Here is a 25,129-nt window from a genome sequence, read left to right as displayed (position 1 = left end):
TGGGCACATGGCATCTTTTAACGGACCAAGATAACAGATGTTATAAAATGGACTAACGTCAAATTATTCTAAAATCACAAGGACTAACGATATAATTTTGAAGAATTAGAGACTACCGCCGTAATCAAACATAAACCACAGGTACCATTGGTGTAATTGACTCTTATTATTTTTAAGAAAAATATTGTAATCTCCAAAATAACATCATCTTGTTTGAACCCTAGCATAATTTTGAGATATACTGACAACCTCAGTCATCAGGAAATAACTACCTTCACTCTTCCTACTTGAAGATAACAACGGTAATCTCTATCTCTATCTAACTATTATATTAACCCTAGTTTTTAGTTAATTTATGATGTTAATCCTCTATGAATTTATAGCCCATTCCAACTAACTCCTTCTCGTGTAATTACATAACCATGATTCTAAATTAGCATCTATTTATCAACAAATTTGTTGCATTTAACATCATATACTCATATATATGTTCTGAAATGGAAATTATTTGATTGGTGGACAACTTTGAAACAATTTCGTATGCATTTTCCTTATATTGGGACCCCAATTGTGGTGCTTGTGTATTAACCTTTCTGTAATACTAGCCTAAGTATGTAGATTGTTAAAACAATATACTGAAAAAGGGAACTAAACAGCACAAACGATAAATTATCGTCTACTGTTTATGTGGAAGTTTATATATTTTGACGCGAAACTAGCTTTTAACTTCAAAGATAAAATCAATGTGAAGAATTATGTGTTGTGAAGTAGGATATGTGTGTATAGGTGTAGTTTTTTTGGTTGTTTTGTACTGAAGTTATTACATGTATCGGTTGATTTACTTATATATGTCGGTGTAATGTAATGTTCAATTCTTGTAGAGGATTGTTATCATGAAGAGGTATTATGCGTATTCACTCGGACGGGACTCACGAACGAGCGTATTTCATGTGTTGAGAAATTAGGAAATTGGGATTGGCACTCAAAGCAACACAAATATAAGGTACCGTTGTTTTACATATGCTAATTTTTCGTTTGAAAGTCTTTTATTGTATCTTGAGGATATATCATTTTGTAACTTTAATGAAGTAATATGGGGTATTTTTTTGAGGAAGGAATGTACATATGTATTAGAATGATATACCTATAGTTGTTGGTCCATGGCCATTTAACCATAGATTATTAGAAATTTCCCATAATTTTGAACAATATATGAAACTTGTGCAACTTGTGACATACATAGTTTGTGTGAGATTCTTGTAGTGCATCTCATTGTATGTATAGTACTTTTAATGAACATACCCAAGCTAGTTATGTAGTTGGAGGTCATATTACTTGAATAAAACAGGAGCATTAGAAGATTGTAAATTGTCAATATGAAATATGAAATATCCAATACCACAAAGCTCAAGTTAAAACTTAAAAGCACCCTATGACACTAAAGGGACTTTGGCCTAGCGCTATAGGAGGAATCGATAAACCAAGAAGTTGTGGGTTCAAAGAGTTATGTTTATAACCATATCTAATGTGTATGATTTTGCATAAGAGGTTTCAAGGTTCCTGTTCTTAAAAATGTATCCTATGGCGAATCTAGAATTCATTGAGGGCTCGAGGCACACACTCTCATAACAATTAGATACTTAACTAAGTTTGTACTTTGTACTAGTTTCAGTTTGAGTAATTTTTTGTTGCTTCCTTACTAATAATAGGGTGAATGATCAATCATATTGATTCCTTGATCGAATATAAGGTCTTAATCATATAATCATACTTAACTTTAAAATGTATCACCTTCAGCTTAATAATTATGCCACATGATTCTTTTTGGAATTGATTGGATTGTGTACTCATCCTTTGTGAGAGTTGAAATATGCGGGACTGTTTTTCTTAGTATCATTACTTCACTGTTAACTACTTAGTTTGTAGTTTTGATTGGGTCTACATATCCTCTCCACATTTATTTCTCCCCTTTCTTCTTTTTGCCCTCGAGTAGGGGAGGGATACCTTTTTCTACGTGGATGTGGAGAAATGACTTTTCTGCATGTGGGTGGAGAAGCGACTTCTCTTTTATTCTTGAGTAGAGGAATGATTGTCTACACCTTACCTCCCCCATTTACACATTCGTGGGATTATGTATTGTTGTCTTTTGTGAGATGTTTAGTCATAAATGCTTAAATATATTATTTATTGAATACTTTGTTTTTAATATCTTTTATTTATTTTGCTTACATTTAGTCATTAATGCATAAATATGAAATATATATACGCATACTGACATACACATATACCTACATACATACACTTGTGGATGGAGAAACGACTTTTCTACCCGTGGGTGGAGAAGTGACTCCCCTTTTATTCTTAAGTAGATCGTAGATGAATGATTGTCCTCACCTCCCTTATTTACACATTCGTGGGATTATGTATTGTTGTTGTCTTTTGTGAAATGTTAAGTCATAAATGCTTAGATATATTATTTGTTGAATACTTTGTTTTTTCATATCTTATTTATTATGCTTACATTTAGTCATAAATGCATAGATATGAAATATATAATGTCAAAGTGCTTTTAGTCATAAATGCTTAATTATTGTATATACACACACATACATATACACATATATATACATACATACATACATACATACATACAAACGACTTTTGCACCTGTGGGTGGAGAAATGACTTTTCTATCAGTGGGTGAAGAAGCGATTTCCCTTTTATTCTTGGGTAAAGAAATGATTGTCTACACCTCACCTTCCCCATTTACACATTCACGGGATTTTGTATTGTTGTCTTTTGTGAAATGTTTAGTCATAAATGTTTAGATATTATTTATTGAATACTATGTTTTTCATCTCTTTTATTTATTATGTTTAAATGCTTAAATTTAGTCATAAATGCATGGATATGAAATATATAGATGTCAAAGTGCTTTTAGTCAAAAATGCTTAATTGTTGTATATACACACATAACATTTATGACTAAACATTTCACAAAAGACAACAACAATACATAATCCTGTGAATGTGTGGGGAAGGTGAGGTGTAGACAATCATTTCTTTACCCAAGAATCAAAGGGAAGTCGCTTCTCCACCCACTGATAGAAAAGTCATTTCTCCACCCAACACGTATCCATACGTATACATACATATACATACTTCCATATATCATATGTACATATATATACACTATGTATCACCTATCTTATATCCTATATTATATCATATACTCCGTATCACATATCATACTTCCTTCGTCCCTTTTAGAATATCCATGTTTCTATTTTGTGTTGTCCCTAATAGGTGTTCATTTGTATTATTTAGTTATTAAAGTTTTAATTGGTAAAGATGAAATTTTACGAAGAAGGGTGTAATGATTGCACATATTTCTTACTTATTGCATTTTCAAAGTGGACACTTACATTGTGACGGTGTGTATCATTTTATATCGAACATCATATATCCTATATCCTAAATCCCTTATCATATGTTATATATCACAAATCATATTTATCTTTTATGTTATCACATATTACATGTCTCTTTGTGTCATATATGTATATATTGTGGATGACTTTCTTACATATTTAAATGCTCATTCTTTGACTTATGTAATTATGACTTTGTTGATAATAAACTTGACATTTATTACCTTAGTAAATTATTAAATCTAAAATCCTATTTAAACCACTTGTTATGCTATAGTTTTTTAGACCAATCAAACTCCAATCCCTCCAAGCTTCAAAGATCTTTTCTTCAATTTCCTTTGTTATTTCTTGCTATTGAGTTTGTAAATATGTCAAGTAACAACTTTTGTGAAGAGAGTGAGGATTTAATTGTGGTTATAACACCAACTAGTAGCAAGGACCGTAACGGGCGTTTTCTTGGGCCGATCCTTAAAAGGGAAGCCTCACGCCCAAATCGTCCTTCTCGACCCGTATCCACTGCGGTAACTCGTTTTTCTTTCCTAGAAGATTTAAAATTTATCGGGTGGCTCCCGCCACAAAATAAGTGGCGAGAATGGGTTAACGCGATGAAACCAATAAATGCTGCCACATGGATGACAGCTGGAATTAATGATGCAATTATGAATTCCGTTTTAAACATGCATCAAAATAATAGTGTCATTTTTTGGTTCGCCGAAAAATGGTCTCCTAAGACTAATACATTTATCCTCCCATGGGGAGAAATAACCGTTACCTTAGAAGACGTAACGGTATTAGGAAATTTTTCCGTTTTAGGAGAACCCGCCACCTGTCAAGTCGAAAGTCTCGATGAGCATGCCGCTTTAAACGAATTATATAAAGCGTACCGAGAATTAGTTCGATCTCCTTCTAAAAAGGCCGTGTTGAGTGGCTGGATGAAAATGTTCATGGGCACACATAAAGTTTATGAACATGAAGCTTTTTTAACGTTTTGGTTGTCTAAGTATTTGTTCCCGTCTGTAAAAGACACAATCGTACCCGAGACGTTTCATTTGGCCGTTCTTTTAGCCCGAGGCCGTAGAATCGCTCTAGCGCCAGCTGTCCTTGCTACCTTGTATCGGGATCTTCACTTAATACAAAATGCTATTTTGGATCTACAAGAACGAGAAACGAAACCGGATTTGCACGAAGTATTTGCGCCTATGTATTACCTTCAAGTTTGGATATGGAAACGGTTTCCATTGGTGGGACCTAGTGAAACGAATAATGGTGATGGAACTAGATTGGCCCGATGGGCCGGGTTGGATAGTAGAGAAAGAAAGTATGGTACTTTAGACTCGGTTACCGGGAAAGAACATTTTGTGTGGAGGCCTTATGTTGAGGATGCTAATCATTTATTTGCCGACACGATTTACAATGAAAACGAGTCGTATAGAAGAATCGATAATGAAGCATTGGATTCGTTTGCTCGGTGTTTGAGGATATCAAAGTTGGTTGGTTTAGATATAATTCAACAATACTTTCCTCAACGTGTGTGTAAGCAATTTGGTTATGATCAAGATATCCCACCTTATTATGTCCATTTGGTAGACGATGAGGATGCATGGGCTGATTATACTACATCGTTGTCTGACAAAACGTTATATCTACCGTCACGACGTTTTGAAGGACGTGTGACTGCAAGGTATGAGTTTTGGTGGGGAAGTGGGCCCGTTGATCCTACGGGGTCTCGTGTACCGCTTCCAACAAAGCGACAACGTCGCAAACGAATTACAGCAAATTAGTTTTTCTTATAGTAGTAGTAAAAATATTAATAGTGGGGTGATTTTCTTTTTCTATTTAATATTTATATAAATATAAATATAAACAACAATAATAGTTAGTACTCCGTGTTGTTGGAGAAGGCTGAGGGTTATGTCATCCTTATGGAGTTATAGATAAGGAATCAAATGTTGTTGCAGTATTTATTTTTCAAGTTTATTTTCTTATTTTTACAGTTTTATGATACTTTTGGCTATAGAGCTTCATAAGTTATTGCTGATAAAGTTAAGGTGTTTTTTGGTTTTGTCATTGTGCTGCTTTGATCTCAAGACTCGTGATATCTTACCAAGGTCATTAATTTCTATATCTTAAAGAACTGTTATCGGAAGCACATAATGGATTACGACTCATTAATTCAAATGTAATGTATGTATTACGAAGTAGTTACTATTATGGTAGGGTATTTTCATCTAACAGAATCTTCACAACATTACGGAGTAGTTATATCTACGAGTGTTGTTCTATTTTTTTACATTTTCCCATAAGTAGTATAATTCTTATGATCTGTAGTAGATCAAATTCAGAACTAAACCCTAATTGTGATTTTACTTTGCATCTTGTTTAATTTCCAGAGCCAATGTATATCTCTTTTTAGGGAACAAAAACGGAGTCGTATTTATTAGCATCCCATGGGGAGATGGTAAGATATCAGAAGGGAAAATATACTCCACTTCTACAAGAGTGAAATACCTTTCTAGATTTTAGTTGGTGGGAAAATGGAGTTTTTGTAATATATCATTTACACCTCATACAAACTATTTACTTGCAATAACGCAACCATAAAGTTAATTTCTTTACATTGTTATCACTAGAGACTAGAGATGTAACCGGGTAGACGGTTCTAACCCTTTCCCTGACCACCCAAAATGTGTTGCAATTGAGGTTTGAACACGAGACCTTTTATATTAGGATGCCATCTTGTGATAGTTGTTTTAGCTAGAGATGTGATTTAGTTTATTTGTTTTCCGGGTGTACTTCGTCCTGTACCCCTTATATGGAGGGCAGTACCTCTCAATGAAGTACGGAGTAACACAGATTATTACATTGTTTTTTTAATCACTATCTGATCACATTGCTTTTTTAATCATCTATGTAGGTTTTTGGTGCAAAGCTGGCTTAAGGATTGTGTAAACAGGTTAGGCAAGGATAGTTTATGGTATTCTTCTTTTTACTAACCAGATGATGAAGTTTGCCTAATAAGTAGTTTATATTACTCCCTGTTCTTTTAGTTACACGGGTAATACTTCTCTTGTGTATTGGTGTACATGTTGTGATAATTCGATCGCGTCCTGAATGATCAATGTTAGGAACTTGTCGAGATCCTCTTTGCATCATGGATATGTTGGTTACTTTGTGTACCTGTATATGTGATTTTAGTTGACTATTGTAAAGATCTGGGCGTGTAAGGGAGGATCGGATATTAAAAAGTTATCATTTCCATCCATCGCTAGATTATGGTCCCCTATTGATCTTGTAGCTTTTTCAAGTTAAACTAAGATTTTAATTGCCTCAAGGGTAAAGTTGTGTTCACTAAGATTTTTCTGGTCTTTTGAATGTTTGGATTCCTTTTGTAACTGCTCGGGTTGCTTGTGGCTGCTAGATTGTTCTTTTGTGGTGGTGGCTAGCGTTCTCTCAACCACCGCTGGTTGTTTGTTTAGTTTGTTCTTTTATATATTCTAGTATAGTCAGTATTTTTTTTTATTTGTTATCGTTTTAGATGTGTTTACTTCCTAGTTAAACGTTCTCTCACCCTCTTGGAGGGTGAGACCGTTTTATTTAGGTTTGTTTAGTTTGGCTAGTGCTCGTTTTGGATTCATTGTATCGATTGTACTTGTTTGATCTTCAGATCCGTTATAATGCTATTATTTTAATTGCCAAAAAAGGGGGAAGAGGGGGAAACAGATGAATGTTAGTTATGTGCGACGAATGTTATTAAGGTCTCGTTTGGTTCACATAATCCTGAGGGATCTTTACATTCCCTCATTCATGAACTTCTTGTTCCAAAACGTGTTTGGTTCATAGAAGTTTAAAGAATGAAATTCCTTAGGAATCTTTACATTCCCTCATTCGTGATATTGTTGTTCCTTCAAAAATGTGATGGAATTAATTATATTGTCGTTCCTTGTTTGATACCGAAACACGAAACAGAATCGCGAATCAAAAATGCCAAACTGAAACGCAATATCGAATCGCGAAACTGAAATTCGAATGTGAAATTGAATCGAAATCACGATACTGAATACCGAAAATGAAACGTGAAACGTAATACTGAAAACCGAACATAAATATGAAATTGAAAGGCGATACTGAAATGCGAGTCTACAAACTAAAACGTGAAATGTAAATTTGTATATAGTTTTTAATTATACTCCCACCTTCCCAATTTATTGTCACCACACAAGAATCACACATGATATTTTTTGAAAATTCGGTTACGTTTGTAAGGGAACAAGGTTGACAAAGCGAGTCCTAGGTGGTGGCCTGATAGTTTTGAATTTATAATTGCGGGGACTAAATCTACTACTCCTTCATATTAGTAAATAAAGTATGACCTATGATCGTTCTTTAGAAGTTCTTTAGAAGACAACGGCATTGTGAAGTATTTACTCTAGCAAACAGATCTTAGTAGATGGCAATCATGAGTATTTCTGTTTTGAATTTTCTCCAAGTCTAATAATGCAGGGATAAGTAAATTAAGTGATAGGAATGACTATAAGTTCAGATAAGGTTAAGGCAAATGTATGTTATAACTTCGTTATTTACTTGTATGAGATAGTCAAATGCTTGGCTCATGAATTGACCTTGCTTAAGACTTGTTATGCTTTGCCCTACGTCCCTATCAAATGATTGACATGTCACTGGAAATTACGTAGGTTCGGTTATTCTGATTAGACGACAATGTCCATGACCCCCGACGTCCATTTGTACATCTACGTATTGATGTAAACGACTCTGTGTGCTTCAGGCACGGTCCGAACTATCGGAACATGTGACATTGTCTATAAAGGGTTTCTACTATTTGCAAAAATATCTAACTGTTCTTAGCATGAGAAAGGTGATTAAAAGGCGTGATGCTTTGTGATGACTTCTTTGATGAGTAGTTAGTCGATAAAACAGTTGGGCTCTATTTAAAGAGAATGACCTTAAAACTATGGAGGTTGTCAGTGTTCGAGCTCAGCTCGATTGATTTTCGTAAAGCTCGAGCTCGAATCGAGTCGAGCCTAATTTTTTTGTTCGAGCTCGGATCGTAAAATATGTTAAAAGTTCGAGTTCGGCTTGTGAAAAGCTCGTTTCTTTTCTAAAATACTTCGACGAGTTTTAGCTCGAATTAGCTCGACTCGTTAAGCAAAACTCGAGCTCGTTAAACAAAGCTTGAGCTTGAATTGTGATAAGCTCGGTATTCACAAAAGTTATGTGAATATCCTCAAATTCCGGTACTTAAAAATAAGACAAAAATTGATAGTTAATTAAAATTATCATTGAATAGTTTTTCATAAAGTTACAAACTTTGACATGTTTGAACTAGAATGTAGACGAGACGTGAAATTAAGCCAAAACAATCAAAAACATGTTACACATAAAATAACCATCTTTAACAAAGATCAAAATCATGCATTTGGTGTAATTAATGGATGACTTCCAGACAGTCGTTTGTCAAACTGATTGTTGAAGTAATATCTATAAGAGCTTTCAATTACTTTTTCTAACCTTGATACAATCTGCTTTAGTTATTACCCTACTTAATTTTTCAAACAATGGATCAGTAGTTTTCATGTTGAACACAAACAAATCATCCTCCACAACATTGAATGTCTCTCTGTACCCATTATCAGGGAGCAATTGCTTCCCTCATCTTGTTCGCATCATACTTTGCATTTGGTGTAACTAATGGAGGAGGCTACTCACATCCCGTATCTGCATTGGGTTGAAAATCAACGTTTGTTGAGTTTGGTATTGTTTTCGTTGCGGATAACTAACTGTCACTTATATGTTGATGTAGTGCCACTTTTAGTCTTAGCCATTTGTGTCTTGCTTTAAATGCACTTAACTTTTTGATTGTCATTTTAGAGTGACAACCACATATTCATTCAGGGGAAGAAAGTGTTTTTAATGGGTTTTAAGTGAAATGGATATGCAATTGAAACTCACCACCTATCCATCCTTCAACCATCTACTCCAACCACAACATCGTCGGAAAACCGTAACTCTCGCCGTTAATATCAGATCGAAACATATAATCGTTGTCTTCGGAACTTGTATGGTTTCATCGTCATTAATAATTTTTTTGTTAACTACGAAATCATTGATATTTGATCTTGAAGTGTCTATCTAACAAATAGCCACGCCATTTATCCAAAGCTATGATGACCGCTAGAAACTCCTTTTCATATGTAGATAAGCTTTGGTGTTGTGATGATAAAGTTTTACTCATGTAAGCAATGGGATACCCCCCTTGTTGTAAGATAGCCCCAATGCCAATACCCGAGGCATCCGTCTCAATTGTAAACTCTTTCTTGAAGTCGGGCAATGCTAAAACCGGAGCTTGTATCATTTGTTGCTTTAACTTTTGGAAAGCTAACGAAGCTTCATTTGACCACTTAAATGCATCTTTCTTCAACAATTGAGTAAGTGGAGCACTAATGCTAGCATACCCTTGAATAAAACGCCTATAATATCCGGCTAGTCCTAAAAACCCACGTAATTGTTTGATCGTTTTAGGTTCGGGCCAACTAGCCATAGCTTCAATTTTGGTTGGATCCGTAGCCACTCCTTGAGCCGAAATGACATGACCAAGGTATTCCACTTTTGAGGTTGCAAAAACGCACTTTGACATCTTAGCATATAGTGTATGCTTCCTCATTTCATCTAACACCAAACGTAAATGATATTCATGCTCTTCTATACTTGCACTATAGACAAGTATGTCATCAAAGAAGACCAATGTGAATTTTCGTAAAATGGTTTAAAGATGTCGTTCATTAAAGCTTGAAACGTTGTCGGTGCATTAGTTAACCCGAATGGCATAACTAAGAACTCGTAATGACCTTCATGTGTACGAAAAGCCGTCTTAGCTACATCATCTTCAAACATGCGAATTTGGTGGTAACCGGATCGTAAATCCAACTTCGAATAAACCTTGAAACCATGTAATTCATCAATCAACTCTTCGATTATTGGAATAGGAAAACGATCTTTTATGGTTTTTGCATTGAGTTGGTAATCGACACACATCCGCCACGTTCCATCCTTTTTTTTAACCATGACTATGGGCGATGAAAATGGACTTTGGATTTGTCGAATTACACCAGTAGCCAACAACTCATTCACCATATTTTCGATATCATCTTTTTGGTTGGGTGGATGTCTATATGGTCGAATATTTATGGGTTGTGTTCCTTCTTCCAAAACAATTCTATGATCATATGAACGTTTAGGTGGTAAACAAGTAGGGACTTCAAATACATCATTATATTCCTGTAGTAAGGTATTGAGAATAGGGTAGCTAGTTATACCTTCAATTTCATCTTTCTGCACTTTGTCCGTTGAAAACAGTGCTATGTGATATATACAAAGACACATTGCATTCAATTGAATTTTGGTATTCGTAGCAACCTTGTCGACACGTTTACCTTCTGTCCACTGTATTCCCAAGTCTCTTCTATCCTTTACATCAACTCTTTTGCCTTGATATTGGAATCTCATTTGTAACTTTGAAAAGTTCCAAATAATATCACCAAGAGTTTCCAACCATTCCAACCATTGTATGCCCAAAATCATGTCACACCCACCTATTGGTAAGATAATCATGTCACTTGAGAAGGTTTCATCTCTTATTTTCCATTTAAAATTCTTACAATATCCCACACTTTGTATCTTATGACCACCTGGAACAAATACCTTTATGGAGTTATTTGAAGTCGATACACAACTCTATCTTTTTGCTATTTCACAATCTAGGAAGTTGTGTGTGCTTCCCGAATCTATCAAGATGTGTATCGTTTGCTTGTTCACTTGACCCGCCACTCTCATGGTTTGATAGGCATTTGTACTCGTAATAGCACTAAGTGAAATGTGGGGAATTTGGTCATCACTGATTACTTGTTCAGTGCTGTCATTTAACTCTAAATCAAGCTCCTCACAACCCACTTCTTGATCTTCAAATCCAATAATTTCTAATGAATACATCTGCCCTGCACATTTGTGACCAGGTGTATACCTTTCCTCACAATAAAAACACTGATTCTTGGATCTTTTCTCTTCTAGTGCTTTCTGTGTTAAACGTTTTCTTGGGGTAAATGTTGTACTATTTGATTGGGTATATGGCTTAGCTGTAAGTGCAAGCTGATTATTTTTAGAAGCCACACCTGGTGACGTAAACTGGTTGTTACCAAAATAGGACTGTTTTGGTGTGTATGAGTATGAATGTGTTTTTGGTGTGGGTAATAATGGTGTACTTCTTTTCTTGATAGCAGAAATTGCGTCTTCTTGAAGCTTAGCAAGACATAGGGCATCTTCTAAAGATTTGGGTTTGAACATTCTTACAGAGAGCTCAATTTCCTTTAACAAACCTCCCAAGAACAAACTAATAGCATAATTTTCACTAACTTCCAATTTGTTTATGAGTCTTTCGAATTCATCATAGTATACCTGAACTGTGCTAGTCTGCTTTAAGTTCTTTAATTCAGACAAGGGATCTTCAACCACTGCTCCAAATCGCTTCAAAATTGCATCTTCATAAATGTTCCAGTTCACATCCTCACCATGTAATTTCACATAGTTTTGATGCCAACTTAATGCCTTATCAAGTAAATGTATTGAAGCTATTCTCACTTTTTCCTCATCTTTGATTCGATCAACAGCAAAGAATTGCTTACTCTTGTATAACCAACCACAAACGTCATCTCCATTGAATTTTGGTAATTCTAGTTTGGTTGATTGAGTGTAACCATGTCTGCTCGTACCTTCACCACCATTATGGACTCGCTGTAAATCTTCCTTGAAATACCGATTCTGCAACAGCAGACCTTCGATCTTTTCGTTCATACTTCGATTCTGATCATTCATCTGATTGTTCATATTAGCCATATTCTGACTAAGTTCTGAAATCGCCGCCCTCAAAGAATCAATTGAATTCTCATCGGAGTTGTTACGTGTAGCCATCACCATCTTGATCGGACTAGATCTGAGTTGTCGCAGGAGACCTCTCTGATACCAATTGATATGAACCTATCCCATACTAGGTCCATAATCAAGCCACAAGGCTAAGTGTAGAACTCACTCCCAAAAGCTAGCTTGAAGGAGGAGGGAACACCCAACCTTATAAACCATCTTTTGGTGTGCACCCCATCCGATGTGGGTTCATAACATATTTATATATAAATTGTTGCAGTTGTTAAAAAAGAAAAAGATAATAATCCTATGATTTGAAAATTTATGATGTTGTTAATAAACTTGTTGTTAATGGCAAACTTAGTTTTAGTTGTTAATAATCTTGATGTTCGATTTATGATTATGATGATAATTTAGTTGCGAAATTAGGTTCAAGATCTGTATAAAGAATTAAGAAATCATAGCTTACGATGATGATGATAACTTGTGTTTTAAGAACTAGTGTTGGTACGATTTTCCGTATAGCGGCTGTAAGGTACAAGTACAAGACAATAGCTGCTCAGCATGTGGCGTATAATGTTGATTGTTGTTTGCCCTCGAGAAATTATCTCTGCAGACCCAGAACACGGATGGATGATCCTTGGGGTGGCCTCAATCAGTCTGAGGATCAATCTGAAATTGATACGTGTAGCGTATTGCTGCTAAGAGGCTAATGTATGTTTAGAGTGAGAAAGAACTGTGTAAGAGAGAAAATGTACTTCTCTCTGACTGAAGTTCAGATCAGAATGATGTGAAATGTGGTGACCCAGGGTGTCTATTTATAGGCACAGAGTGTCCGAAATTTACGGGATACACGTGTCAATCACTGAATGGTTCTGTTATGTGAAGTATCCGGAATGTCGGTGGCGTGTGCTGACGTGGCCGCGTTCCGTTCACGCGCTGAGTTAAAGGGCTTATGCATAGAAGCTGCATGCAGGGCTTACACTTGACGCTGGGCGGCCCGCTGTACGCTGGGCGGCAAATACTGAAAACCACCAAATTTAATTATCTTTTGTGTTGTTTGATCCATTTTTCTGTATAAAAATGGTGCTTTTATGCGTGTATCCTCTAGGATACACCATTAAGTCCCCCCAGTTTAATGTCTTTATTTTTGCAAAAAATAAAGTCATTAAATTAAAAAATAAAAGATGTCCTTTTTCCTCGAAGACACAAAACTGCTGTAGCCGTCTGAGTTTCTGCTCTGACGTCACATTATCAATTATGAATTTGCCCCCAAAATCCTTTTGATTTATTTTCAAAATTTAAATTGCTTGTTCTATTGATCTGTCCCATATACGTGTCTCAATCTCATCCCTTCATCAGTTTAATTATAAATAGGCCGTTCCCCTTTTCTTTTTCCTTTTCCCAAAATCGATCATCTACGTTGAAGATAACTGCAATTATTCAGTTTAGCAAATCTGGTAAGTACCAGGTTAGTGCAATTAATCATCATTTGTCTTCCTGTTCTCCTTGAATTTTTATTTTTCATACTACCATGGCCGAATCCAGCAGCACTTCTTCTCAAAGAGACAATCGCGATGTGAGCACTATTCCGTCAAGTATTACTGAAGCTGAAATAGATAGACTATGTATAGATCATAGGAACCTTAGATTTCTGAACCCCATGGTACCCTCTCCGAATGATAGGGCAAATAAACCACCTAAAAAGATGATCACACTGTATAAGCTTCAACTTACAATAGGTAACCTTCGCATTCCTCCCACCGTTTTTCTTCAAGAACTTTTATCTCATTATGGGATTGGCCTTAGCCAGATCCACCCACTAGGTTTGCAAAAAATTGTGCTATTTGAATTGTATTGCAATGCTGTTGGCAAAATTCCGAGTATAAATGTTTTTCACGAGTTGTTTAGGACTCGATTGGTGAGTAAATGCTGGTACACTTTTGATTGTAAAACTAATAAGGATTTTACTGAATCGAAAGAAACCTCCTTGAAAAGATGGAAAGAACCCTTCTTTTTTATTAACGAAAGAGTTATACAGGACAATTAGGCAAACATTCTAAAATGGAGGAAAACCAAAATAGGAGTAAGTAAGTCAATTGTTTTGTCTGATGATGAAAGAACAACTGTTGAAGAGTGGAAATCATTGGAACTGCCACAACGTTCATATGCTGATAACGAAGCCATTTTAGTGTGTTGTGGGATGAGTGATAATTGGCGTGCTGGATTTGTACCAGTGCTGCACTGGAAAGGCTGTGGTAGGCAATTTATAAAAATGCCTTATTTGCACTATGTCATTGTAAAATGTATTCTTATGTGCCGTGCATTCAATGTGTCCATCATTTGTAGAAAAATAAATGCAGGTCTTTAAAGTATTTAAGAAGGCCAATCTGGATTCTCTTACTGTTACTGAGCGGCCAAAGACTGCTGCTGAACTTGAGGCTGATAAGGCCAAAGATACTATTTTTGAAGAACAACTGAAGAGCCCTGAACGGCCTACGGAAGGCGGTAATGATGATGCTGTACAGCCTTCCTCATCGGATGTGGAAATTATTGAGGCTAATCCAAAACCGCCTACCGCCAAGAAAACTGGGAAACACACAAAGCGTGTGTGGAAGCGTGCAATTAGAAAAGCTTCCCAACAAATAAAGAAAAGAAGTATGTCTTGTATATTTTCTTTTGCCTTGCCATAATATGTATAATATTTGTTAATGCTTATCTGTAAAGTTGGTTATCTATGATGCAGAACCGATTTTGTCGATAGATGATGATGAAGCCACTGCTAGTGGTGAAAAGGGTGGTAAAGCTGTTGATGCTGAAGATGATGATGATGAAGAAGAGGATGAAGAAACAGATGAGGATAATACTGTTAAAACTCCTCCTTTCACTAACCCATTAACTTCTTTAAGAATTGGTACAACACAATCTTCTTCATCTTCGCAGCCACCTTCCGTTGTCCCTTTGGCCGGCTTAAGAAGCTTTTTAGAAGATCATGTTAATAAATCCGACAGCTTTGTCGATTTTCTGAAGGTACACATTACCAGTTAATTCATGGAAATCTATATGTATTTTCCACATTGCTTGTAGTTTTTGAATGTATGTTTATGTTGCAGGGAAATACGATTGCTGATCTTTCTTCCTCTTTAACTGCAATGACCCTTAAACAAAGTTGCCAATCGACTGCTGCATCGCTGCTGCTTCTGAATCACTATGTTCTCCATGGTCTAAAAATGCAAGAGGCTCAAGCAACTCTTATTGATAATGTTGTCCAGAATGCCAGCAAGCTAAAAAGGATAGAGATTGATTTGAAAGATGCTAATCTGAAATGGAAGATGGCAGTTGATATGGCAAAGAAGAAGGAGGAGACACTTCAGTTGGTTGAGAAAAAATTTGTTGCGGAGAGGACTGAAAAAGAGAAGGTAATGGAGGAGAAAAAAAATTGTTGAAGGAAATGGAAGAGTTGAAAAAGATGGTTGAACAAGAAAAATATCGTGCTGATGAAAAAACTGTTGTTGCTGCTGCTTCAGAGAAGAAATTTATTGATTTGAAAAATGGTATTCCTGCTCTTGTGCAGAGGGTGTTATGCTCTTCCCTTGTTGGTCAGACTTTTCATAGATATCTAGAGGCATCTACGGAAAGTGACCTTTCAGATACTATGGGTGAAATTTTGAATGTTCTTCCTGTGAGACCTGACCCCTTACCAACTGCAATCTCAAAACATATTAAACCAGATGCTGGTGCCAAGCTGCAAGTGGCCATCAATGAAGTAACTTCTCTGAAAATTGGCAGTTTAGAAGAAGTATGTAGTAGGGAAAATATTTATGTGAAGGACATTTTAGATGTGCCTATTTCCAATTAATCTGTAATACAATATGTAACTTCTGTATATGTTATTATATGTACATGTTCTGCTTTTATTCGTAACTTTGCTATGCTCTATTGCTTTTCATGATTAACATATATCTGCTTTCTATATATGTTTAACCATTGCAAGCTCTTAGAAAGCTTAGATTTCATATTTCACATCATATGAAATGATTTTTGCCTTAGACTGATTTGTGATGTTGTACATGAATTGAACTGTCATCCATCGTCCGCTGTCCGTAATACATAATTCCTCTTTATGAATCAGATGTGTACTACTACCTAAATGTTATTATGTATACATGCTATTAAAATTGTATACCTCTTTTGTATCGTCATTCAGCAAAACGTATTTAACTTTGTTATTGTTGTGTAATGAATATATCAGACAATTTATCCGTTCTCCTTTCTGCATTAGAGCACTTGTTTTATAAAGAAACATTGAGAATTCTCAGACTACTTCTGAAGTAGGATATGAATGAATCATAATGTTGTTACGTTATTTATATGTTATAAAAAATTGATAAATCTGTTAGAGAAATTTCTGTTTATGGAATTAGTGGTGTTCCGTTTAACGTGTTGCGCTCAGGTGTTGTGCGGCTTATGTAGTGACCCGAACTTTTTCATGTTTATATATATTAATTGAGATTGATATTTACATGATTAAATGTTTCCAACATGTTAAGCAATCAAACTTTTTAAGACTTGATTAATTGAAATATGTTTCATATAGACAATTGACCACCCAAGTTGACCGGTGATTCACGAACGTTAAAACTTGTAAAAACTATATGATGACATATATATGGATATATATATATAGTTAACATGATACTATGATAAGTAAACATATCATTAAGTATATTAACAATGAACTACATATGTAAAAACAAGACTACTAACTTAATGATTTTTAAACGAGACATATATGTAACGATTATCGTTGTAAAGACATTTAATGTATATATATCATATTAAGAGATATTCATACATGATAATATCATGATAATATAATAATTTAAAATCTCATTTGATATTATAAATATTGGGTTAACAACATTTAACAAGATCGTTAACCTGAAGGTTTCAAAACAACACTTACATGTAACGACTAACGATGACTTAACGACTCAGTTAAAATGTATATACATGTAGTGTTTTAATATGTATTTATACACTTTTGAAAGACTTCAATACACTTATCAAAATACTTCTACTTAACAAAAATGCTTACAATTACATCCTCGTTCAGTTTCATCAACAATTCTACTCGTATGCACCCGTATTCGTACTCGTACAATACACAGCTTTTAGATGTATGTACTATTGGTATATACACTCCAATGATCAGCTCTTAGCAGCCCATGTGAGTCACCTAACACATGTGGGAACCATCATTTGGCAACTAGCATGAAATATCTCATAAAATTATAAAAATATGAGTAATCATTCATGACTTATTTACATGAAAATAAAATTACATATCCTTTATATCTAATCCATACACCAACGACCAAAAACACCTACAAACACTTTCATTCTTCAATTTTCTTCATCTAATTGATCTCTCTCAAGTTCTATCTTCAAGTTCTAAGTGTTCTTCATAAATTCTACAAGTTCTAGTTACATAAAATCAAGAATACTTTCAAGTTTGCTAGCTCACTTCCAATCTTGTAAGGTGATCATCCAACCTCAAGAAATCTTTGTTTCTTATAGTAGGTTATCATTCTAATACAAGGTAATAATCATATTCAAACTTTGGTTCAATTTCTATAACTATAACAATCTTATTCAAGTGATGATCTTACTTGAACTTGTTTTCGTGTCATGATTCTGCTTCAAGAACTTCGAGCCATCCAAGGATCCGTTGAAGCTAGATCCATTTTTCTCTTTTCCAGTAGGTTTATCCAAGGAACTTAAGGTAGTAATGATGTTCATAACATCATTCGATTCATACATATAAAGCTATCTTATTCGAAGGTTTAAACTTGTAATCACTAGAACATAGTTTAGTTAATTCTAAACTTGTTCGCAAACAAAAGTTAATCCTTCTAACTTGACTTTTAAAATCAACTAAACACATGTTCTATATCTATATGATATGCTAACTTAATGATTTAAAACCTGGAAACACGAAAAACACCGTAAAACCGGATTTACGCCGTCGTAGTAACACCGCGGGCTGTTTAGGGTTAGTTAATTAAAAACTATGATAAACTTTGATTTAAAAGTTGTTATTCTGAGAAAATGATTTTTATTATTAACATGAAACTATATCCAAAAATTATGGTTAAACTCAAAGTGGAAGTATGTTTTCTAAAATGGTCATCTAGACGTCGTTCTTTCGACTGAAATGACTACCTTCACAAAAATGACTTGTAACTTATTTTTCCGACTATAAACCTATACTTTTTATGTTTAGATTCATAAAATAGAGTTCAATATGAAACCATAGCAATTTGATTCACTCAAAATGGATTTAAAATGAAGAAGTTATGGGTAAAACAAGATTGGATAATTTTTCTCATTTTAGCTACGTGAAAATTGGTAACAAATCTATTCCAACCATAACTTAATCAACTTGTATTGTATATTATATAATCTTGAGATACCATAGACACGTATACAATGTTTCGACCTATCATGTCGACACATCTATATATATTTCGGAACAACCATAGACACTCTATATGTGAATGTTGGAGTTAGCTATACAGGGTTGAGGTTGATTCCAAAATATATATAGTTTGAGTTGTGATCAATACTGAGATACGTATACACTGGGTCGTGGATTGATTCAAGATAATATTTATCGATTTATTTCTGTACATCTAACTGTGGACAACTAGTTGTAGGTTACTAACGAGGACAGCTGACTTAATAAACTTAAAACATCAAAATATATTAATAGTGTTGTAAATATATTTTGAACATACTTTGATATATATGTATATATTGTTATAGGTTCGTGAATCAACCAGTGGCCAAGTCTTACTTCCCGACGAAGTAAAAATCTGTGAAAGTGAGTTATAGTCCCACTTTTAAAATCTAATATTTTTGGGATGAGGATACATGCAGGTTTTATAAATAATTTACAAAATAGACACAAGTACGTGAAACTACATTCTATGGTTGAATTATCGAAATCGAATATGCCCCTTTTTATTAAATCTGGTAATCTAAGAATTAGGGAACAGACACCCTAATTGACGCGAATCCTAAAGATAGATCTATTGGGCCTAACAAACCCCATCCAAAGTACCGGATGCTTTAGTACTTCAAAATTTATATCATATCCGAAGGGTGTCCCGGAATGATGGGGATATTCTTATATATGCATCTTGTTAATGTCGGTTACCAGGTGTTCACCATATGAATGACTTTTATCTCTATGTATGGGATGTGTATTGAAATATAAAATCTTGTGGTCTATTATTATGATTTGATATATATAGGTTAAACCTATAACTCACCAACATTTTTGTTAACGTTTTAAGCATGTTTATTCTCAGGTGATTATTAAGAGCTTCCGTTGTCGCATACTTAAATAAGGACGAGATTTGAAGTCCATGCTTGTATGATATTGTGTAAAAACTGCATTCAAAAAACTTATTTTGTTGTAACATATTTGTATTGTAAACCATTATGTAATGGTCGTGTGTAAACAGGATATTTTAGATTATCATTATTTGAAAATCTACGTAAAGCTTTTTAAACCTTTATTGATGAAATAAAGGTTATGGTTTGTTTTAAAATGAATGCAGTCTTTGAAAAACGTCTCATATAGAGGTCAAAACCTCGCAACGAAATCAATTAATATGGAACATTTTTAATCAATAAGAACGGGACATTTCAGTTGGTATCCGAGCGTTGGTCTTAGAGAACCAGAATTTTGCATTAGTGTGTCTTATCGAGTTTGTTAGGATGCATTAGTGAGTCTGGACTTCGACCGTGTTTACTTGAAAAATGATTGCTTAACAAATTTTGTTCGAAACTATATATTTTTAACATGTGAATATTATGTGATATATTAATCTCTTAACGCGTTTGATATTATGTGATAGATGCCTACCTCTAGAACAAGTCCCATTGACTCACCTAATAATAATGAAGAGTCAAATGTAAATTGGAATGATTCGTGGACTGATTCACAAGTTCCCGAAGAGGAACCGGAAGAAGAGTCGGAACCGGAAGAAGAATCGGAACCGGAAGAAGAATCGGAACCGGATGAAGAAATAGAACCGGTGGGGGAAATAATAAAACGGTTAAGTAAAAGAAAATCCTCAACCAACCTACCAAGGTTAATTATGGTCAATGGTGTTTCCGCCAAGGAAGCAAAATATTGGGAGGATTACCAATTCTCCGATGAATCGGATTCCGACGAGAATTCCGATGATGTTATAGAAATTACCCCAACTGAATTTAAAAAGGCAAAAGAAAATAATAAGGGAAAGGGCATAAAAATAGAGAAATCTAATTCCAACCCCGATGAACTTTATATGTATCGTCAACCCCCGAAGTCCTTAAGTTGTAACAATGACCCGGGAACCTCTAAACCACCAGGTTTTTCTAAACCAATGTGGAAAACGACGGCTCGTATTAGGGGAACATCATATATCCCTAGAAACTTGGCAAAACGAACCAAAACTGAAGAAGAAGAAACAAGCGAGTCGGAATAAGATAGTTGTATTCGCGTGGTGTAATATATGTAATATAGTGTGCTTATGCTTTATGATATATGTAAAAATTGCTTGTATTAATAAGTATTTTTTTTATGAATCTAACTCTTGTCTATTTTACAGTATAAAAACACAAAATGGATAGACAACCCAATATTTTAAGAGACCTACCCGGAGACATGATTGATGAAATCTTGTCTAGAGTCGGTCAGAATTCTTCGGCACAACTATTTAAGGCGAGATCAGTTTGTAAGACATTCGAAGAACGTTCTAAGAATGCCTTGGTTTATAAAAGGCTTTCGTTCGAAAGATGGGGGATATCACATTGGGAAATCCATAAGTTACGATGTGTTTACTTTGACGCATATATTGCGGGGAACCCAAATGCTATTTTACGCAATGGGTTAAGAAATTATTTTGACTCAATATATCCGAATATTGGACTTCGTGATTTAGAAAAAGCGGCTAACATGCAACATAAAGAAGCATGTTATGCTTACGGATTAGTAATGTTCGCTTCTCACCAAAGTGAGAACAAGAACATCGGGCTACAACTATTAAGCAAAACGTTCCCACAAGTGACGGAGTCGGTAATTGGGGTAAGAAATGAGGTTTTTAGATTGTTACGGGACTGTTGGACATTACGTAACCCTCGTCCCTTTGACGACGTTACAACACGCTGTCTTATCAACGGCCATAACGGTTATGTTCCACAAGACCAAGGATGGGAAGTAATCCTAGTAAAACCAGAATGCATGACTTGTTTCTGGACGTATGAATTACGTGTCTTTATTGCCTTTGCTGAACGACTTGTGTACTAGCTAGAATTATCTTCACAACCATCTTGTATCAAATTTATTGTGTGCTATATTTCATGCTATATGTAAAATAAGCGGTATTGTAAGTTTGTAAAATATTGTGTAAAAGTTTGAACGCGAAATATTATTATAATCAGTTTTTCATATAGAATTGTAGTAGTTGAATTGTATATTAGCTACTAAGTATGAACTTAACGGGTAGGTACTACCCGAATTTAAACTTATAAAACACTAATATGAAGAAAAAGCTTTTATAAATGAGTTCATATTATGCTACGAAATACTATTAACTACTCTTAATATTCTGTATGATTAACTTGTTCCATTTGATTATTTTGAAGGAAATGGCACCGACTACTCGACACACCGTGAATATGAATGAAGAGGAATTCCGTACTTTTCTAGCTTCAAACATAGCCGCAGTACAGGCTGCGCTACATACCAACAATAACCTTGGATCTAGCAGTACAGGAAATCGTGTAGGATGCACCTACAAAGAATTCACTGCCTGCAAACCTTTGGAATTTGATGGAACCGAAGGACCGATCGGATTGAAACGGTGGACCGAGAAGGTCGAATCGGTGTTTGCCATAAGTAAGTGTACTGAAGAGGACAAAGTGAAGTACGCTACGCATACCTTCACAGGTTCTGCGTTAACATGGTGGAATACCTATCTAGAGCAAGTGAGACAAGACGATGCGTACGCACTACCGTGGTCAGCATTCAAGCACTTGATGAACGAGAAGTACCGTCCCGGAACCGAGGTCAATAAGCTCAAGACAGAACTTAGAGGGTTATGAACCCAAGGATTTGATATTACCACGTACGAAAGACGATTCACAGAATTGTGCCTATTGTGTCCGGGAGCATTCGAAGATGAGGAAGAGAAGATCGACGCGTTTGTGAAAGGATTACCGGAAAGAATCCAAGAAGATATAAGTTCACACGAGCCCGCCTCCATACAACAGGCATGTAGAATGGCTCACAAAGTAGTGAACCAGATTGAAGAAAGAATTAAAGAACAGACTGCTGAAGAGGCCAATGTGAAGCAAGTCAAAAGAAAGTGGGAGGAAAACGGTGATAAGAATCACCAATACAACAACAACAGCAATTACAACAATAATCGCAACAATTATCCCAACAATCGCAACATCAATCGCAACTACAACAAACGGCCCAACAACAACAACAACAACAACAACAACAACAACAGCAACTACAACAATCATCCCAACAACAATAATAACCGCAACAACAACAACAATCAGAAGCAGCTATGCCAAAGGTGTGAAAAGTATCACTCGGGGTTCTGCACCAAATTTTGCAACAAGTGTAAAAGAAATGGTCATAGCGCGGCGAAGTGTGAGGTCTACGGACCAGGGGTTAATAGAACGAAAGGAACAAATGGTGTCGGAACGAGTAATGGCAGAGCAAGTAGTGTCGGAGCAAGTTATGCCAATGTAGTTTGTTATAAATGTGGAAAACCGGGCCACAGTATTAGAAATTGCCCGAACCAGGAGAACACGAATGGACAAGGCCGCGGAAGAGTTTTCAATATTAATGCGGCAGAGGCACAGGAAGACCCGGAGCTTGTAACGGGTACGTTTCTTATTGACAATAAATCTGCTTACGTTTTATTTGATTCGGGTGCAGATAGAAGCTATATGAGTAGAGATTTTTGTGCTAAATTAAGTTGTCCATTGACGCCTTTGGATAGTAAATTTTTACTCGAATTAGCAAATGGTAAATTAATTTCAGCAGATAATATATGTCGGAATCGAGAAATTAAACTGGTTAGCGAAACATTTAAGATTGATTTGATACCAGTAGAGTTAGGGAGTTTTGATGTGATAATCGGTATGGACTGGTTGAAAGAAGTGAAAGCAGAGATCGTTTGTTACAAAAATGCAATTCGCATTATACGAGAAAAAGGAAAACCCTTAATGGTGTACGGAGAAAAGGGCAACACGAAGCTACATCTTATTAGTAATTTGAAGGCACAAAAACTAATAAGAAAAGATTGCTATGCTGTTCTAGCACACGTCGAGAAAGTACAAACTGAAGAAAAGAGCATCAATGATGTTCCCATTGCAAAAGAATTTCCCGATGTATTTCCGAAAGAATTACCGGGATTACCCCCACATCGATCCGTTGAATTTCAAATAGATCTTGTACCAGGAGCTGCACCAATAGCTCGTGCTCCTTACAGACTCGCACCCAGCGAGATGAAAGAACTGCAAAGCCAATTACAAGAACTTTTAGAGCGTGGTTTCATTCGACCAAGCACATCTCCGTGGGGAGCTCCTGTTTTGTTTGTCAAGAAGAAAGATGGTACATTCAGGTTGTGTATCGACTACCGAGAGTTGAACAAACTTACCATCAAGAACCGCTACCCACTACCGAGAATCGACGACTTATTTGATCAACTACAAGGCTCGTCTGTTTATTCAAAGATTGACTTACGTTTCGGGTATCATCAAATGCGGGTGAAAGAAGATGATATTCCAAAGACTGCTTTCAGAACACGTTACGGTCATTACGAGTTTATGGTCATGTCGTTTGGTTTAACTAATGCACCAGCTGTGTTCATGGACCTTATGAACCGAGTGTGTGGACCATACCTTGACAAGTTTGTCATTGTTTTCATTGATGACATACTTATTTACTCAAAGAATGACCAAGAACACGGTGAACATTTGAGAAAGGTGTTAGAAGTATTGAGGAAGGAAGAATTGTACGCTAAGTTTTCAAAGTGTGCATTTTGGTTGGAAGAAGTTCAATTCCTCGGTCACATATTGAACAAAGAAGGTATTAAGGTGGATCCGGCAAAGATAGAAACTGTTGAAAAGTGGGAAACCCCGAAAACTCCGAAACACATACGCCAGTTTTTAGGACTAGCTGGTTACTACAGAAGGTTCATCCAAGACTTTTCCAGAATAGCAAAACCCTTGACTGCATTAACGCATAAAGGGAAGAAATTTGAATGGAATGATGAACAAGAGAAAGCGTTTCAGTTATTGAAGAAAAAGCTAACTACGGAACCTATATTGACATTGCCTGAAGGGAATGATGATTTTGGATTTATTGTGACGCATCAAAGCAAGGTCTCGGTTGTGTATTAATGCAACGAACGAAGGTGATTGCTTATGCGTCTAGACAATTGAAGATTCACGAACAAAATTATATGACGCATGATTTGGAATTAGGAGCGGTTGTTTTTGCATTAAAGACTTGGAGGCACTACTTATATGGGGTCAAAAGTATTATATATACCGACCACAAAAGTCTTCAACACATATTTAATCAGAAACAACTGAATATGAGGCAGCGTAGGTGGATTGAATTATTGAATGATTACGACTTTGAGATTCGTTACCACCCGGGGAAGGCAAATGTGGTAGCCGATGCC

The 25,129-nt window shown here is 35.6% G+C and overlaps 2 protein-coding genes and 1 long non-coding RNA gene across 3 annotated transcripts; 2 read left to right on the top strand and 1 right to left on the bottom strand.

Annotated features, from left to right (window-relative positions):
- Nucleotides 1-207: 207 nt before the first annotated feature.
- Nucleotides 208-6,991, top strand: LOC139891166 (uncharacterized). Its single transcript, XR_011773546.1, has 3 exons — nt 208-302; nt 882-1,003; nt 6,346-6,991. It is a non-coding gene; the product is annotated as an uncharacterized lncRNA (long non-coding RNA).
- LOC139894231 (serine/threonine-protein phosphatase 7 long form homolog) lies at nt 3,800-5,212 on the top strand. The gene has a single exon (XM_071877440.1). The coding sequence runs from the start codon at nt 3,800-3,802 to the stop codon at nt 5,210-5,212; it is 1,413 nt and encodes a 470-aa protein (XP_071733541.1).
- A 2,558-nt stretch (nt 6,992-9,549) lies between the features above and the next one.
- On the bottom strand, nt 9,550-10,083 carry LOC139888081 (uncharacterized mitochondrial protein AtMg00860-like). Its single transcript, XM_071871115.1, has one exon. It carries the CDS (start codon nt 10,081-10,083, stop codon nt 9,550-9,552), a length of 534 nt encoding a protein of 177 aa, XP_071727216.1.
- Nucleotides 10,084-25,129: the final 15,046 nt, after the last annotated feature.

This window comes from Rutidosis leptorrhynchoides, chromosome 2 (genome assembly GCF_046630445.1).
Source record: "Rutidosis leptorrhynchoides isolate AG116_Rl617_1_P2 chromosome 2, CSIRO_AGI_Rlap_v1, whole genome shotgun sequence".
Lineage (NCBI taxonomy): Eukaryota > Viridiplantae > Streptophyta > Magnoliopsida > Asterales > Asteraceae > Rutidosis > Rutidosis leptorrhynchoides.
The sequence above is the reverse complement of the archived record's forward strand: the minus strand, read 5'-3'. Positions and strand labels throughout refer to the sequence as shown.

Bases quoted from the DNA above. Each gene is read 5' to 3' on its own strand.
- LOC139894231 (XM_071877440.1), top strand. From the start codon at position 3,800: ATGTCAAGTAACAACTTTTGTGAAGAGAGTGAGGATTTAATTGTGGTT.
- LOC139888081 (XM_071871115.1), bottom strand. From the start codon at position 10,083: ATGTCAAAGTGCGTTTTTGCAACCTCAAAAGTGGAATACCTTGGTCAT.